Source organism: Bombus bifarius, unplaced genomic scaffold, assembly GCF_011952205.1.
Source record: "Bombus bifarius isolate JDL3187 unplaced genomic scaffold, Bbif_JDL3187 scf7180000009125, whole genome shotgun sequence".
Classification (NCBI taxonomy): domain Eukaryota; kingdom Metazoa; phylum Arthropoda; class Insecta; order Hymenoptera; family Apidae; genus Bombus; species Bombus bifarius.
In genome coordinates this window covers 1,323,383-1,341,998 of record NW_022884914.1, presented here as the reverse complement: position 1 = coordinate 1,341,998, position 18,616 = coordinate 1,323,383, and the positions used below count along the sequence as shown (strand labels likewise).

The following is an 18,616-nucleotide window of genomic DNA, read 5'->3' as shown; positions in this document are numbered from 1 at the left end:
GAAGCGAGCGGACGATAGCGGCAATCAAGTAGGAAACTGCTTGGGACTGTGTGCTGCGCGATATTCACATAGGGGCACCCCCTTGCCACACGCATAGGATCGTACTCGCTACACACGGATACTCGAACACAATCGCGTTGGATGCGCGTATATATATTCCATCCATAGCTCGCGATCTCGCTCTTACCCTGACTCTCTCTTTCCCTCTTTCTACGTTACTCTCACTTTATAGAGGAACGTTGTAGGGGTTGGGAAAACGGGTGGAGGCGCCATATTTGTGGTGGTGTGGGAAGTGAGGGAAATCACGAGTGGTGAGAGAGGCAGCCAGTCGGCGGCCAGTTGAGAGAGCATAGGAAAGGAGAGAAGGGCGGGAGAGAGAGAGAGAGAGTAAGAGAGAGAGAGAGAGGGAGGGAGAGAGAGAGAGAGAGAGGTTTTATGCGGACATCCGTGTCAGCCCGGTGACGGCCATTTTGCGAAAAACTTTCGATTTGTTTGCACACGCTGAGTGAACCGAGAGAAGCAACTAATACCTACGCGTATGCATGGCACGCCGTGTTCCGCGCCCTGTCCTCTCGTTTATTCGACCGTATCTGCGGGACCGAAAACTTTCGAGGCTTCCAGTCTTCGTGCTTCAACTTGCAAAAATCGCCGGACCTGTACACCAACGGAATACACGATTCGCGTATACGATATCGCCCACGGGCTAACGATGTATCTTTCTCAATTGTATCTGTTAAAGCGAAGCACCGGTCGGCAAAGATAATGGAGCAACAGCAGCAACAGCAGCAAGCAGTACATATATACGAAAAAAGCATTCTGAGAACCGTGCGTTCCCTTAGTCATTGCATCGCGTTTCGCGAGATTGATACTCTGAATTGTCTAGATTCCAAAGGTAGCTGAATGGTGTAGTCGACAAATATTATTTGCACACACTCGTTAACCGCAGTATCAGCGATAATAGCATCGAAGGAATGGAAAAAAACGAATGTAATCAACGTTGATAAATGAGCACCGTTGAATCATCTTTCACTAATACAGAAATGGTAGACGCTGGTATAAAATTTCACAACGTCGACATAATGTGAAAAAAATGCTGTCATTAAAATAATTCATAGACAGCAAGGGCGAAAGAGAACGAGAGAACAAAGAGGTAGGAAAAGAGAGGAGAGATGAAGAGGGACAGAGCAAACATATCACGTTGATCATGTACATAATAGAATCGATGTATGTATATTGTTCGATTGCGCCATGCTTAACGCGAATATAACCGTTCATTTGAAACCCGATTAATTACGGTCAACTAAAACGGCCCTAAAGCTATGGCTGGGTCACTCATCGCGTCAACAGCGCGCCAAAATCACGATAGACATATCCTCGTGCCTCGCCGTTGGTCGATAAAACAGATTAAGTATACGATAGAAACGACAGGTGCTATGAAATAGAGAGTGCCAGAAAGCAAAAAGCAAGAAAGAGCGAGAAATGAGAGTGGGAAAGAGCGAAAGAGAGAGTGAGAGAGAGAGAGGAGGACGTACCGATGTTTTAACGAGCCGTGATTTTCGTGCTCGCCTTTTCGAGACCCTTACGTAACGCGACTTAATTGTGAAGGAGCTATCGCGCCGGTTAATACGAGCGTCGAGAACGAGGAGAGACATTCGAGGGGGTGCTTGGCGGGTTTAACTGTGGAGTAACGGCCTATCAGAGTGGGGGAAGGGAAAGATTGCTTTGGAGGGGATACCATCCCCACCACTTGCTCGTCCATCAGTCGCTCCGAGGCCGTTGTACAGAGAGGTTTGTTCTTGTTGTCCGTCTGTGCGTTTAACATTTCGTGTTTCGCTTTCACGTTGCGTCCGCCGGTTTCGTCCGATCGGTGCGCTTCCCGGCTTTTTAATTCCCACACGCGCTGTTGTATCGGTACCAGAGGAGTTCTCTTGCGTAGTAACGGAATAGACGTGTGCGTGCTAGTGTTAGTAAACTTAACCTCAAAGTCTGGCGGCGGGCCACTGTTTCAGTCGTAAACAAGCAAAGTGTAGTGTCTCTGTGTGATGGTGTTCCAATATTGAGGAAGTGAAGCCGTGAATACCAGAGGAGGGAGAAGCAGTTTTCCTTCTTTCGTTTAATCCGAAAGAAAAGGAAGCTTTATTCGGCGTATTCTTATCGCGGTTCTCGCCCTGTTTTACCGACCGGATAAAGGGCACGCCACGCTCTCCGTGCCCAACGGGATTCTTCGTGGCGTCGGCGTCACGTTTAACCTCGATGAACGTAGAAGGCGGGTCGAAATAAGTGGTGACAGTAGAGTAGGTGTCGTTCGGAAAGGTGAAGTTACATGTTATCGATGAGAATGCGGTAGTTGCGGATGGCAAACACACCGATGGATCATCTTTGTGCATCCGAGGCGGGGACCTTCTTGATCGAATCGCGTCGACAGAACCGCGGACAGAGCCGTGACAAAGTTCGCTCGTTCTCGTAGCCCACGCGGGCGATTTGAATCGAAGTGTTTTTGTTTATCGTTGTTGTTGTTATTTATTGTCGTTAATGTGTTGCGTGACATGAAGCATACCGCATACGTGTTTTAAAAACACATATAAAGGTGTTTGTATTTTGTACTAATTTGGAACCATAGAAAAAACATGTATCCCAGTGCTGGAATCAACGCTGCTGCTGTGGCTGCCGCCGCTGCTGCTAGGCATCCGGTGAGTAAACCAATTTTTTCATCGATTTTACACGTGCTTCATTTTCTTATGTTTATTTAACTATGTACATCCCTGAAATAATTTGTACGCACATATTTCCATCGCCTTTTGTTACCGTTTTACACGACAAACAAAATTCTGTTAACGGAATAACGGATTAAACTATCATAGTTTATTTTCTTATGTACCAAAATTCAGAGAAACCTTTCGAAGACTTAATTCTCGTCGCGTTACGCCTTTGTTACGCAGTTTAAACGATTTGTACCTCGTAAGGGGAACCCGCGCACAGCTTAGCCACTTGGTTCGAGTTTCACGTGTACTGTGCTGCGCGTACTGCGCGCGATTCTGATCACGTTCAGTGGCGTAGAAACCAGTGTAACGCCTTTCGACAATCGGTCGTCGATCGGATTACGAATTCTCTCGCGTTGAAATTTTTGCGAACGCATGCCAGCCGATTATGGAACGGGATCGCGGTCGTTGTTACACTCGTGTACTAGGGAGCGGCGTGGTCACGTCAAAACATTCTCTCGATCGAAATAGAAACGGCGGCTGATCCGCGTTGGTCGAACACGCGATAATAATACCGATCCGTGCGCGGTTTCTTCGCGCGTCTCAGTTCGCTGCCACTGATACGGTCACGTGCGTCGCGGTGCACACATTTATCATGGTTCGCGCGTACGTTACCCATATAGGTTATGTACGTGTCGGATACACGTGCCTTTGGGGAGTGTATATACTGTATCGCGCGCGTACATACGTGTAACTCTGCCTCCTCGTTTCGAGATTTCGAGATATCGGACCGCGGCGAGAGCGTGTTTGCGCGCGCGGCCAGAAATCCCGTCACGATTTCGATGTTAGCCGTGAACCGTGTAAAAGCCATTTCGTCTCGCCGCATCGCGTCGCAAGGGGGGAGAGCCTATTGATCCGTGAATCGGAGATCCATGAATCAGTTATGCGAAACTCCTTTTTCTTCGCGTGTCCCCTCTCTATGGATTTCGTGTTCGGCTTATAATAGCTGCCACGATTAAACCGTCTTGGTCGTAGTACATAACCATAACGATGTACAAGATCGGACGAGATTGTGCTCGCGTATGTACGTATAGACCGTGGAAGCATAGTTTCACGGCAAGTTTAGTCGGTGAAATTCTTGCCGGTCGATGAACAGGATATTATAAACGGTCGGGGAATGAAAAACGGAATAGCGTGACTTTATGTAAGCGCGTTGAATGTAGCGGCGTGTGATATGTTTATTGCATTTATTCCAGCGCGACGATAGAAGCGCGGAAATGTCGTTGTATGCGATTAAACGTGCGACCGTGCGCATTAACGCTAGTGGACGCAATATTTTCACGTTTAGGGTGACGCGGGAACGTAACATTGTACGTTTGCCAGGAAAAAATTACATCATTCACCGTTGCCATTATATTTGCCCCGGTACCGATAATCATAATAATTAGAGGCGAAAGCAAAAAAATCAGCCATTACTTTGTATTATAACGGTGTGTTGTCGGATGGAAAGGGACCCCTCGGATAGAATAATGAAAGCTTCATCTGGCCCATCCCTAATAACAGGCGTTACACCGGATGCGGCCCGGCGATATTGTAGCACGTGGTGAGCAGCGGGGGGGGGGGGGGCGAGAAACGCGTCGAATAGAGAAGGACGGAGAATGAAACGGGGACGAACAAAGAAAAAAAGAAGACCGGAGGGAGGAAAAAAACAGTACTGGCAAAAGAGTCGAGGCTGTCCCTCGAAAGGCGGTGACAATGTTGTGGAAAAAAGGTGGCTCTGTGTCGAGTGCCCCGAAGAAGCGAAGAGGGACACACGTTGGCGAGGAATAAGGATGAAAGATATAGTTGCTTTGCTTTTTTACGTACGGTACGGGATAAGGGGTAGGCGTACGTCGGTGACGAAATAGTAGTGCATACACGGTATTAGACGAACATAACCTTCTGTAAACCGTGATATGCACTCGCGACGGGCCCTGATTCGGTAAATATTGATGCGTTTAATCGGCCCGTTTGCCTCGACGCTTGTGTAAACGCGGTTCGGTGCGCGTATAGATGAAAACACTTTTGTAAACTCGATGAAATCGAATATATGATACGTCTATCTATTTTTTTTTTTTTTCATTTCTTTTATTATTTGTTTTGATTTTGTGTCTCGTTTTTTCGCTGTCTATGATATAACATCGATCTAATAAAATACGTGCAAACAATGCGATCTAATTTCACGGACCAAACAAAGACATTTGACTTGGTAAATGGCAGGGGAGGGGAACGTTTTGTAAGCAGCGTGGAACGATAATCGGGGCGATTTTAAGCTTCGAAGCCGTTCGACGCCACGCTGCACATGGTAATGCGTTGTTGGAGGCACGCCGTGCCGGGACATGCGAGCCGAGGCGAATCGAGTTGCGCTGTCGGCACGGAAATATGGAATCACAGTGATATCTTGAGCGTCACGTCGTCCATTATGCTGATGCGCCCGGTAAATTTCACGCATTATACTCCCATTATATGTTTCCTGACCGAGTGGAATCGCGATCTCGTGCTCCCGTTCGCGGTAATTACACGCTGCTGCTTCTTGTTCACCGGTGGGGAAAGAGAGGAATAGCAGGGGAGGAAGCGATTGTTTTAATTTCTGCCTCGTTCCATCGCTGCCGCGTTATTGCTTTACGTTCATATCTCCTTTCACCGTGTATTTGTTTATTTCCTCTTTTTTTCTTCTCGTTTTACTTCATCAGTCATTTTTCACGCATACACACAGAGTGGTTCGATCCTATCGTTGACTCGATATACCTCTGTGCGTTTGCTCGTTGATACAATTACCCACGTTGAACGAACGCGACGACCGGAAAAAATCGTTTCGCGCGACCTACTGTATCGACGAAAGAGCAGCGTGTCTGACTGGGTTCGATGGAGTATAGCCAAATTGTATTCTCCTATAACGTTTATTCGGCACCTGGGGCGCGTATTTCTTTCCCCTCCGGCTCTCGCCTATGTGACGCGACATATTGTCTGTTCCATTACTCTCTGAACTGGCGCCCCGAGATTCACTTACGCTGCCCGCTCTCGTGTTATTCTACACGAGACCGCGCTAGTACGACCGTAAAAATCTTGTCGATAAAAAGGGAACGTTGTATCGGGCAGAGGGGAGAGCGTATCGAAGTGCAGTAAAACAAAGGGTGAAAAAAGAAAAGAAGAAGGGAAGAGGAAGAAGTGGAAGAAGAATAACGCAGACGGCTCGTTTCCGATAAGAACTTTCAGAGAACGTAAAAAGACGATTCTTCCTCGATACGGGAATCGTACTGTTAAGGTTCATGGAACGGATACCGATAAAACGATTTGATTTGCTCGTGCACGCTCGCCTAGTTTTCTCTTCAATAAGGCTGAGATAATTAAATGGACGAACGCCCTTTATCGCCGGCTTCCCGTTTATAATTGCTATTTGTAAGAGTTTTTAATGGGTCTCTCGATAGTCGACCGTACCCGGGGGCAGAGGGAATACAGAGATCTGAACTCTGGCTGAAGTAGCTTATTACGTTAAATGGTTTTCTTTCCGATATCGGAGGCGAATTAATCAGCGAAGATAGCCGTGGATCTTCTCTCGTTCTTCTTTTTATATCTTTACTTCCTCACTTCCGAAAAAAAAAGGTAGATCGGACGAGACAGTTTAGCTTAGCTTGGTTGCAGGTGCTTGGCGGGAGGCGTATAATCCGAGGGTAGCCGAGCGAAAGAGACGAACAACTGCAACTGGGAAAGCATCCCTCGTCTCTGCCGAAATAATCCCCCTGACTGGCGCAACAATGGCCAGAAACGAACCCCCGAGCGTGAAGCGTAATACCCGAGTCCTCAGGGTGCCGTAAATTGGTCCACTGGGAGTGCAAAGGAGAAGAGAAGAGCTGTGTGGAGTGCTTTACCTATGGACCCTCGTGGTTACTTTGCCACCCCTCCAGTTCCGTCTTCTGTTTCAACAAGGAACATCCTACTCGAGAAATCCCACAGCAAAAGCTCGTTTCTTCTTTATTGCTTTACAATCGCTTTCGTGCGCTCGTCCGTCTCACAACCATTCGAATCCTCCGCTCACATCGATGTTTTATAATTTACGAACTCATGAAAAATGTCTTATAAATTGCGAAGGTAACGAGGGATAGAAATTTCTTGCCGTCGTTCGATAGTTTGCGAAACATGCGATGAAAATCTTCAACCGAATCGAATCGATGATAACAACGTACCGTGAAGAGTATACACTTCCGGCTTTGCTGGCAGACCGAAGTGCTCGCGATTTCAAAATGCTCATACCGTTGCGGGCAGATGGAAATATATAAACGTCCGCCGTATCTCGTGGTCAATAAATATTGCCCATCGAGTAAATTTGTTTGCATTATGACAGTAGTGATGGCTTACACGCACGAGAAGGGTTGGATCTTTTCTTTCGCGTTTCGGCGAGACATTCGTGCCCCGTCTGTTTGTCTTCCGGCAACGCTTTTCAGGCAATTATTTATCTTTCGGCCGTGCCCTCTATAGATAGCCCTGGTGAACTGGTAAAGCTGGGGGTTCGTTCTATCCTCGTCGAGCTTTCTCAGACACTGCGCGTTTCAACCGAGCTACAAGGGTTCCTCGAGTGTTCGGAACATAATCCATTGTGCCGGAGCGATTGTGTTTACGTCTGCATGCGTTTTCAAGTGGAATGGAACTCCGCTTCCACCAGGACCCCCCTTCTCTGTTCGGTGCTCGTTTAAATAACTCTCGAATTGCCTCCACCATCTTTCACTTCTCCTTTTAACTCCTTCGAAAGGAGAGTTCTACCGTTTCGTACGTGGTCCGGGCAATCTCGTGCCAGTATATATTCCTCGATCGTTTCCTCACCGCTTAATCTTCCGTCTCTGAAGCTGAATCGCTTCTAGTATTAACCTCGCGATGAAGTGGCTGGCAAAGTGGCGATTCCTTTCAAATAGCACAGTTCGAACACTCGTTAAGCAAGCGTTTCGATCGAGACTACGAATTTCTCCATCGTTCCTCCGGTAATGGCTAACGATTCCTCGAATCGTGTTTACACCCATCAACGCTTTATCATCGTTGCACGCAACGTCTTTTCACCTCAGCCTTAATTATTCATAACATCTATGGCTGCGATAATCGGTCTTGTGATAGATTACACGTACAATTAACCGGATTCGCGTCACTAATAACTTCTTCCCCCGTGGTTGGCAAAAAAGAACGTTGAGAGCGATGGGAACATGTCCGGAAGGAGGGGAACATCGCGCATTCGATACGGAGGACCGCTCGCGATTTTCACGGCTCGTTAGTCACGGCTTTATAAATCGAACTATCCTCGAGGAAAAAAGGGAAAAAACGTGCGCATACTTGCCTACGCTCGAATGTATGCGTGCACCTATATCCAAAGACTCACGTATATATCACTGACGAAGGCCGCGTGTATATGTGTATTTCGAGAATGTGCGAGTGCATAAGTATTTCGTGCACGTTCGCCACGAATAATGCGTGCAGGCACTTGGCAAGGAGCGACGGATACCGTGGCGCAGCTATACACATGCGCATGAATATACATATAGTCACCACGCGAACGTTCACGTGTGTACACGTTCTGCATGTATACAGCGCGATAAATACGCCTAACCGCTTTGTAAACCTCGCTGGAAGGTGGATAGGGGGAAAAAGAAAGTCCGAGGAAGCCTCTTCAAGTCCCCTCGGACTTGCTCGTACAGGAGAATGGCACTAATTGGCATTAGGCTTGGCAGTTTGTCGTGTTCCCCCTTCTTTGAGCCTGCGTACGCTGCTCCCTGGCTCTGCTACATCACGCTGCCGCACACCGGAGCGTTTCGCGTTTCCATGACTCCTCTTCCGTGACTGCAGACATTTCTCTCCTCGCCTCTACACCCCTCCCCCCCGCACCTTTCTGCCCCGTGTAAAATTGCTCGCGGGCCTCTCTTTCTCTCTCCGCAAGTCCATACAATCGGCTATATAGTATTACTTATCGCTGCTGGCGGCACGCACAGATCTGTAATATCGATCGCATATCCACGATCGCGCGCCGCTCTCCCGTACACTTTTTCGTCCTTTAATCCTGGCGCTTTGGGACTCTGTAATTTCTCACCGCGGGGGGTTATTATCCTGCACCGGCATCGATGCCACGAAAAATGCCACGGCCTTCGTGGACGATTCGGGAACGTGGTTCTAAAGGAGTACGAATAGGTGATTGGCTTTGGTGACTCATTCACCAGGCTCGATTGTAGGCTTTACTTTTTCTGTAGTATTTATTGGACTGCAAGATCAGACAGGAAATTGGTCAAATTAAATAGAGATATAAGTGATCGTATTGCGATATTTGTTGAATTCTATGCTTCACGGGCAAATATATTGTTTACATTCCATAGGGAAAATTGATCGTGCAGGTGTTTTCAGGTTTTGAAAAATAGTCAAATATTGATATTGATCTGTATTATATTATACAACTGTTTGTTACACCAGATATCTCCAATATTTTTAATAAAATTGTATATTTGAACGAGAAAGATTCCAGGTTGAAATTCTTATGGTTTTATTTAGATATTCCGATTTTTATATTCCTGATATTTTCATCTATTTTGATAGGTAATATATCTGAAATAAATGGATGAGAATGTAAAATGTTATACAACTATTGGCAAATTTATTAGAGGAACTAAATGGAATTTTTCTGATTAATAATCACGAGGATTTTAAAATCACTATTATGGTTTCATGACACGCCTCAGACCGAATTCAAAGTGCTGAATAATACAAGTTTAAAGCGAACCATTTATGAGATACTGCTACTCCGAACAATGGCGATAAATTTACTACTTTTTTTTAGTACAGAATGGTGATTTTGACTTCTATCACACGACATATTAGATTTGCCAGTCGTTATTCGAAACGGAAGCGGTGGTTAATTTATCGATAACGTTTTACAGTTCTTCTTAAAGATTTGAAAACAGATTGATCATTTTAGGAATTATCGATATCGTGAATGCAATTTTTATTGATCGAAAAGATTCAGCTGTACTTAGGTTGTGTATTTCTTCTGATTGATCGAGTGGACATTTTCTCGAGATAAATTTTGCAATATTAAATTATTCAAGTATCTTTCACTTTTTATCCATCCGTGTATTTGTATCGTATAAATATTACTTTATTCACATTTATCGCTGTATTACTATGTTTCATTATCCCAAGATTAGCGTGGCATTAGGTCAGTCTATTTATAGCTATTATACTCGTAGTTTTCGAGTCACAGAAACTTTTTAATTAATCGTAATATTTTCTCTAATTGCCCGAAATTGCACTCATAACGCATTAAAGTATACTTAAAAAAAGAAGGATCTTATTTCGACACCAATTGTGTACTCTAAAATTAACCTCCTCTCTCTAAACCATTCAACATACTCTAAACTAATATTTCTAAACTAATATGGCCAACTCTATCCATAGACTAAACTCATAACATAGAAGCAAAGAGAAAACAGCTTGTGCTGGTAGTTAAAATGTGGCACTGACAGGATTTTGCCCATAACACCTATAACTCTCTACAAGTGAAAATCTTTTTATGGTCGATGATTCTGCGAAGAATCTAAAACGAAATACTCTAGGGATTTTCTTCCTTGCACCGCGTTTCAAGACCACGAATAGCGTCCAGCCACGAAAACTGTCTGAACGTTTTTCTAGCGATATCCTCGAACGACACTCTCGTGAATTTTCAACCACTGCTCGTTCACTTATATACATACATAGGGTGATCTGGAAAAAAGAGCGGAGCAATTTAGATGTATACGGTGCCTGAAGTGAAAATGTTGAATTAGCATAGAAATTAAAAAATTAACTTTGAAAGAGATAAAGTAAAGTAAAATAGCATAGGTATTTATTTAAAGCTTCTTTCATAACTCTATAAAATTGTTTTACGTCCTTATGTTTAAATTCATTTTTCATTGCGAATTCGATTTTCATTACTTAAAAATGCTATACGTATGCTGGCAAATAATTTTCATAGACAAATAATTGTCTGTCTCTAAAACTCTACGTATGTGTTTGACTTAAATTATTACGAAATATTTCCCATAATTTTCTGATCTTTTAGTACGTGTTCTACATAAAAGCGATACCGTATACATAACCTAGCTGAGACAATCGTGTCAACTCAAAGCAACGTCGAACGCAGTAAAAGTAAAACTCATTTGTAAAAATGATTTGGGATATTTTGATTAATTAATTTTTAATCTCTCGTTGACGCGGCTATAATTCTTTCTCTCGATTTTACAATTACTGTGTACCTCAAAATTACTCGAGCCATTCTTTCTGGATCACCGTGTATATACGCGTCTACACAGGGATATTCTTTCCGAATACGTCTATCCGGTCGGCGGCACACTGGTTTTCCGCAAACCCACCACGCTATGCAAATATTTGTCGGACGTTCGTCGGGCCTGGTGCACGCTCCTTCTCCATCTCCTTCTGTTCCCGGTCGACGTTCACTCTGACGTATCTCTTAGGCCACGTCGTCATGGATACCGTCTACAGACGGCCGTGGAACGAAGAAAAAGAGAAACGTCCAAATATTTGCGTTCGACTAGCGCACACGGATACTAATCAGTTTCTTTTAGGCGCAGGACAGTGACACTGGCTGGCCTGAAACTCGCTGGACAACATTCGTATTTTTGTTCTGTTACTTCTGTTACGAGTCTATCCAGATATGCACACGAACGAGATCATAAAAACAATCCTATAGGTATTCTCGTGGCTGAGTGTAGCTCGTATATAGCTTGCAATGTAGCTGGATGTTTTTGTGGTTTTTGGGAATGTTTTCTTTGCGGATACCTTATTGACGTTGAATCATGTTACGAACAATTTTTTTCGGTAACTACATTCTCATGATTCTCATTATAACGCTATAACGCTGCTTGATAAGATTTATTATGTATTTTTATCGTTGGTACATTTGTACATTTATCGTTTATTTGATCAATAATTCATTAAGGTGCAATTGGCACAGCAATTAAAGTGCAGGGTTAGAAATGTCTTTGTCGTGCTTGACCGAGATCTCGAGTCCTTATCCCCTTGAATCTCTGCCAGTTTGCTTGTTCTGGCGCCCCCTTATAAGTAAAATAAATATTGTATATCGAGAATTTCCCACAGCGGGAGGAGTCACCTGAAAGAAATATAACGCCTTTTAACTTCAAGGAGTCTGCTTATGTAAGTTGTAATGTTCGCCGCTAAACGATACCGGATTAAATTTTCGAAACAGTCGTTATTTCAAGGCAATGGAACAAATAGTCTAACAGCTATTTTACGATCTCTTGAGTGTTGGTTTCACCGGCAATGTCAAAAGGAACAAAGTATATATAAAAAGAGGTCGCGACCAAACGTCGCCAGTTCCATTGTCTTCGACCAATCATCTTACCATTTGTGATTGTAGAAAATTGACGAGGAAAACTCGAGCTGGAAAAACTCGCAGTTTGTCACGAATAGAAAAACATATGGTAATTCATGGAAATGTGTATTTGAATACTTGTAAACATCTTTTCTGAATATATTATACGCGTTATAGAAGGGGTAATGTATGATGTACAAGATAATAAGACTACCATGTTCATATCGGAAAAGTTTGAAACAAATACGAATATTTATATACGGAAATTACACGATGTTTGAGCTTCTCTTCGTTTCTCATTTACATCTAAATTTCATTGTACGAGTACACAATTAAGATTCGGTTCTCAAGAAACTGATATCTTGCTTCCATAAGTTCTGAAGTAAATTTATAAAACAGGGTTCGTAATATTATTACTTTTCTGCATTTTTCAATTTATCAAGTGAATATTAATAAACCTTGGAATATTTAGTGGCACTTCCCGTTAGTATTAATTATACGTTTAAGACGACCATTCACGTTGCTTATTAATATTTTAGTAAACACACATTATAGTAAGTATCTGGTAACTTCTATATACATCTTCAGATTGGTACTCTCCACTATTTAGCAATCAATTAAATTATAACTGTCCGGTGAGTAGCGAACCTTGGATCATATTAATGCACAAAGTGGAAGGTTGATTAAAGAATTCTAGTATGATTGCGATTTTGTTAAATTTTTATTTAAAATTAGTATGATGGTAATTTTGAAATCTTAGTATGGTCGTGATTTGTAAGTCTCTTATTTTCGAAGCACTTGGTGTTTATATCCTAGGGGTAATTACTGAAAATTCTCAATGCGAGAATTGATTGTAAATTTTAATAAATAAAAAGAACATGTCCTAGGGGTCAGTCTAGGGAGTGTGTTTTCGGCAACGTTTTTTTGTGAGGTGAGAATGTGTGTGTCTGTCCAATCGTGTTTTCTTTTTTTTTATTTTTTTTATTTCAAATTTCACATTCACAATTTGTCCGATTTGGACATTTGGTAGAATTGTTTGGCTGTTTGATTATCATGTGGGTACCATCGGGATACCATCTTCGTGTTCATTAGGTTATATCCTTTATGAGATCTGTTGGGTGTTTCCTCTTTAGTCTTCTTTCTATGATTGATGTGTTGATCATTTCCGCTGCCAGCCGGTTCGAGTGCGTTGCTATTCTTTCTCTGTACTTTTTTGCACATCTGCTAATCTCCTCCTTGACCGTTGGTATTCCCAGGTCTTTCCGAATGTCATCGTTTCTAACGTACCATGGGACGTTTACTATTGTTCTAAGAATTTTAACTTGCATTGTCTCCATTTTGCTTATATGGCTCATTGCTGCTGTTCCCCATAGCGGTATTCCGTATGCCCAGATTGGTTTTATGATCGTTTTGTATATTTTTAATTTATTTTCTATACTTAGTTTGGATTTTCGGCTTGTTAGCCAGTACATTTGTCTCCTTGCTATCTGTATTTGTCTATTATTGCTTTAGTATGCTGTTTCCATGTGAATCGTGTATCTAAGTGGAGTCCTAGGTATTTGACATGCCTTGTTTGTATTATGTGTGTGCCGTTTAGTATAATGCTTGGTAGTTTCTGTCTTCTCAGTGTGAATGTAATATGGTTGCATTTATCGGGATTTGCTTTAATTTGTTTAACTTGAAGCCACTTTTCTATTTTTGTGATATGTTCTTGTAGTAATGTGACTGCCGTTACAGGGTTAGTGTGCCTGACTAGTACCACTGTGTCGTCCGTGAATGTCAGTATTTTGCTATTGATAGTTGTTGGTATGTTAGCCGTGTATAGTGTGTACAGTATTGGTCCTAAGACGCTTCCTTGCGGAACCCCTGCCTTGATGTCTTTGACTTCGGAGTATGCGTCCTTGATTTTTATTACGAAGGTTTTGCTGCTTAAGTAGGATTTTATTAATTGGTATGTTTGCTCCTGGAATTGTTTCCTGATTGTTTGTAGTAGGTTTGCCTGGTTTATTGTGTCCAATACTTTCTCTATGTCTAGCCTGTGCATTTGCTTTATAGTGGACTGTTTGTTTCTGAATCCGAATTGGTGTTCCGGTATTAATGAAATCTTAGTATGGTTGTGATTTGTAAGTCTCTTATTCTCGAAGCGCTTGGTGTTTATATCCTAGGGGTCAGTCTAGGGAGTGTGTTTTCGTCAACGTTTTTTGTGAGGTGGGAATGTGTGTGTCTGTCCAATCGTGTGACCATCGAAATGTCGTGCGCGTCTTGCAAGTTGTGCATGAGCTTAACGTCTCATTAGTCACATCGTCCTGCGGTCTATTGCCGAGTTTTTTCTTGCTGTCGAAGTTTATGAAACGTTGTTTGCTATCAAGTGGATCCATCCAGCGCTTAAAATGGTAATTAAGTTGTAGACGTGATCCGAGTTGTAAACCTTACAATGTGACAATGTGGAAAAGTTTTCAAAAATAACAGATGTGCTGTCCGTAATAATAAACAATAAATACTCGTGACTAATTGTAGCGTTAATGATATTTCAGAGAATTTTCCACGGTAAGTGTCGAAATACCTTCGTCGTCTGTTGTATAATAAAATACAGGAAGCCTTGGATAAGCTCATTTTCAATACAGTTCCGTATCATCGATGTCAAACGAATCGGATATATATATTACCAGCCTTCCTCACCGTGAACTCATCCTCTATCTTCGTCTTTGCTTCTACGTATCATCGTCCGTCTCTATCTCCGTTTCTCCGGCTTTTATCAGTCGATTGAATATCGATTAAGTCTGTGCCGCTTTCCATTGCATAATTGAATCGTATTCGTGTTAATTCATCGTTATATCGGCTCGTTGAAAATAAATTGTCACGTTCCACTTCAGCGGCTCGAGTTTCTAGAACTAATCTGCATAGCACGTGTTCTTCTCCCGTGCAAAGCAGAAAAAGGAAAGAGGAAAAACGTTTCACGCAGATAGACAACGAACCGTTGTAGCGGATTTTGCATAAAAAAAAAAAAAGAAGAGATAGAAAAAGAAAAAAGAAACGTACGATCGCGATTAGAGATTCTGTTTGTTAGTTCGCAGAGAGTTGTTTTAAGCTTGGTTAATGCTGAAAAAATCTAGGAAAGACGAAAAGTGGCTAGCTAAATGTGGCCCAACCGGATCGAAGTTATCCACTCGTAGCTCACGCTATCGGATTATCAAATTCCTGTTTACGGTCGTCGTGTCAGGTCACACGTAAATGCCGAGGGCCTGGCTAATCCAGTCCTTGGTATATACTATATACCACTCATCAAGTATTCCAACGACAATCGTTGGGAGCCCTAACCGTAAACGACCCTCACTGAGCATCTCCCTTTCCCCCCTCCCTAACTGAACAGCACAGAAGGGGTCCCTATTATTTTCCACGAGGTCGTCCGTGACCACCTCGGGGGTCCCTCTTCGTGATCGGTCGTAATTTTTGGAAGCGAGCCGCGACCCTCGAGGGCTTTGGGGCGTTAAGCTGAATTAACATAAGAGCGTGTGTGCAAACAGAATGGCTCGGGGACAGCGTGTCCGAGAGCGAGACAGCGTGACGAACGAGACACCGTGTTGGCGAGAGACGGAGAAAGCGCCGGGACGTGGCTCGATGAATGGGGAGAGAGAAGGGAGAGCATGGTGGGAACACGTGTCCCACACGGAGATAGTTAATTACTCGTTTGTGCACGCTGGCTCGCTCGCTACCAGCAGCCAGCAGGCTAACTGAGACGGAAAATCGGTGAGCGTCGCCGACGAAGCAGGATAGAATTATATACTCCACTGTTGCGGGAATGAGAGCAGTCGAGAGCTTCGTAGAGGAACGAAGGAGTGAAACGGCTCGAACGAGAATGGTCACTGGAGCGAGAGAGACGAGAATAGCGCACAAGCACGGGGATCGAAACGAGAGGGAAGATCGTTTCGAAGACAGAGACATCGGGCTGGTGCGTGACTGCCGCGGGAGGGAGACAGGATATTCCTGTTTCATCGGGCCGTCGAGACCTACGCTCGCCACACGAAGGTGGAGAAGGTGGCAGCGATGGAACAGGGTATACGAGGAGGAGGCGAAAAACGAGGATGAGGTTAATGATATACATGGGGGCTACCGTATACTACCGGCTCGATCCCATCTGTGGCTACCTTGTCTCCTTCCCTCGCTTCTTCGCCTTTCCTTCTTGCACTTTGCAGCGTCTTACTTGCACCGCCGTTTCCTTTTCGGAAGCTTCGTATGCTTCTTTCGCTCCTCACCGGTGAACAACGTTATATACGTGTACCTGTAGCACTCTCTGTTCTCTACGTGCCTAGGTTATACGACTAAGGGTACGGGTTCTTACGTGTTAACACGTATTCGATAGTGTTATTGAGTCCGATCTTTGCACTTGATGTATCGCTTTTGATTAATCCGGAAAGCCATGTAAAAGGATCGCGTTTGTCAAGATTAGATAAAGACGGAGCACGTGTTCTAATATTAGACGTGGGCGCAAGGGATTTATCGGCTCTTTGAATTTATCATTTATTTTGAAACGGTGGAAAAACTGTTAGACGTCGGAGATTAATATGTTCGGTTGTGAGGTAAATCTTTAAAGGAAAAGTCGGATAGTTTACACGTGTACGATCATATCTTTATCCGTTTTTTTATAATGTCCTGTTTTTAAATTCCTTTTTCTGTTCATTCACAAACAAGTGTAATTATGTCAAAGGATTGTTTTAACCGTGTTAGAGTAAAAACAATCGTACGAATCGATAATTTTAATCTAAAGCTCGTTGACGATGTAAATAAAATCACCTTTATAAATTAAGATAGGCTATGTATAATTGTCGTTTTAAAAGTCCACACAACAATCTTTATAAATAAAATACTCAAGCGTGATTCGATGTATTTTATCCACAAGAGCGATAAATGTAATGAATTAGTTTCCATCGCAATCTCAAAAACAAGATACCGTTTATTTTACAGTTATAGTAACCCTTCAGACATAATTTCAGTCTGCAACTTCTTCGATATTTATTTATACTGCTGTTTCAACAAATCAATAATCGAAATAATATTTAGTATTAAGAACTGAAACAAAATTAAAAGCTAAAATAAAGAATCAATTCCGATATGTAGCGGAATATATAGATAATACAGTGGAACGACCGTAATCTGTCACAAATGTGATTCGATGAACATTCGAGTAGCTTAATTACTCCACACACACACACGCACGCTAAAACCAAAGAAAGATAGTGCTCGAATATTTTCCCAGTCGAATAATTTCCAGTAGACACACGCGCACGTATAGCTCTTTGATTGTAACTCGTACAGGATTCGTACGAAGATTGTGCAAGCACGCGCACAATACGATTCCGCAGCCAGTTTCGTAGTCGCTAGAGCGAATATTGGTATTCGCTACCAGCGTTACAAGACTGCGCACGCTCTGGTGACTTTTCGAGCGGCAGAACGCGCGTTCCGCGGGGAATCCCAGTTGTTTGAGCGGGAAGAGGGACAGGAACTATGCGCGGTGAACTCCGTCGCAGAAATGCAAGCACATACACGCATCAACGAAGTCGAGCGAATCTCATGCGGCCGGATCTTCTCTGTTGTGCACGACTCTGTTTACTCGTACCATTTGTGTAGACAATGCGTCGTGATATTTGTAATTTGTATCTCGATGGTTTAAAAAATGTGGTCTTCTTTTTCTTGTTCATTTTGACTCTATCTATAGTCTTAACTTAATTAGTTAAAAGGTGACGTGGATATGTTGACGTTTTGGGGCAACGACGCGATTTAATATTTCTAGTCTTGAGAAATTTAAAGTTTAATATGTTGGTGCAAATTAGTTGATATTTGAGAAAACAATAATGTTGTTCACTTTGTTTTGGTTCAAGATGAACCAGACTGTATAAAATTCTGATTTTTGGAACACATGGTTTACAGGGGAAATTCGAAGGATAGTTAAAATCCTTTATTTGAGCCACTCGGTTCAGAATCAAATTCATGAATTGAAAAGTTTAAGGAAATTTGTTTTTATTTATCTTAGAGCTTTATGCCATCTTTTTGTGATACATTTTTTCTTCTTCCTATTAAATCTAAACTCTCGGACCCTCGTTGTCCACGCCACGGTAACAAGATGTATCTCGTTTCTTTTTTTCCTTTTCTTTCCACTCCTTTCTTGAACACTTCACGCTGTCTCGAAACGACTACGAAGTCAACTCGGAGATAATAATAAAAAAGAAGAACAGCAAAGGGGAAAGAGGAGAGGAAAAAAAGGGAGGAAGTACATAGTTAGGTCGCCGAGACCTCGTCGCGTAGCTACATTAGCTGCAGCTTGTTCGCAGATAAAGGCAGCCACGCTCTTAAAAACCCTCGGTCGACCGTTGTCGGGAGATAGCTCCGATAATGGCTCGACATCCAGAAGACACGAAAGACTTTTCTCCCTATCTTCCTTGTCACGCTTACACATTTATCTGGTTCCGTTCAACCCGTACCAATCATAGCCGCGAGAAACAGGTTAACGACTGGTCTGGACATAGAA

At 43.0% G+C, this 18,616-nt stretch overlaps 1 protein-coding gene across 3 annotated transcripts in view; it reads left to right on the top strand.

Moving 5' to 3' along the window:
* The window catches only part of LOC117213572 (protein groucho-like), a 173,284-nt gene that overhangs the window by 15,061 nt on the left and 139,607 nt on the right, over nucleotides 1-18,616 (top strand). Inside the window, exon 1 of one of the 3 annotated variants that reach the window (XM_033459027.1) lies at nucleotides 1,745-2,690. The exons of 1 other annotated variant lie outside the window; for it this stretch is intronic. In XM_033459027.1, the coding sequence (XP_033314918.1) occupies nucleotides 2,628-2,690 (63 nt within the window). In that variant the 5' untranslated portion in view covers nucleotides 1,745-2,627. Of the gene's footprint in view, nucleotides 1-1,744; nucleotides 2,691-18,616 lie in introns of those variants that run through there. One more of the 3 variants, XM_033459026.1, reaches the window with a different exon arrangement.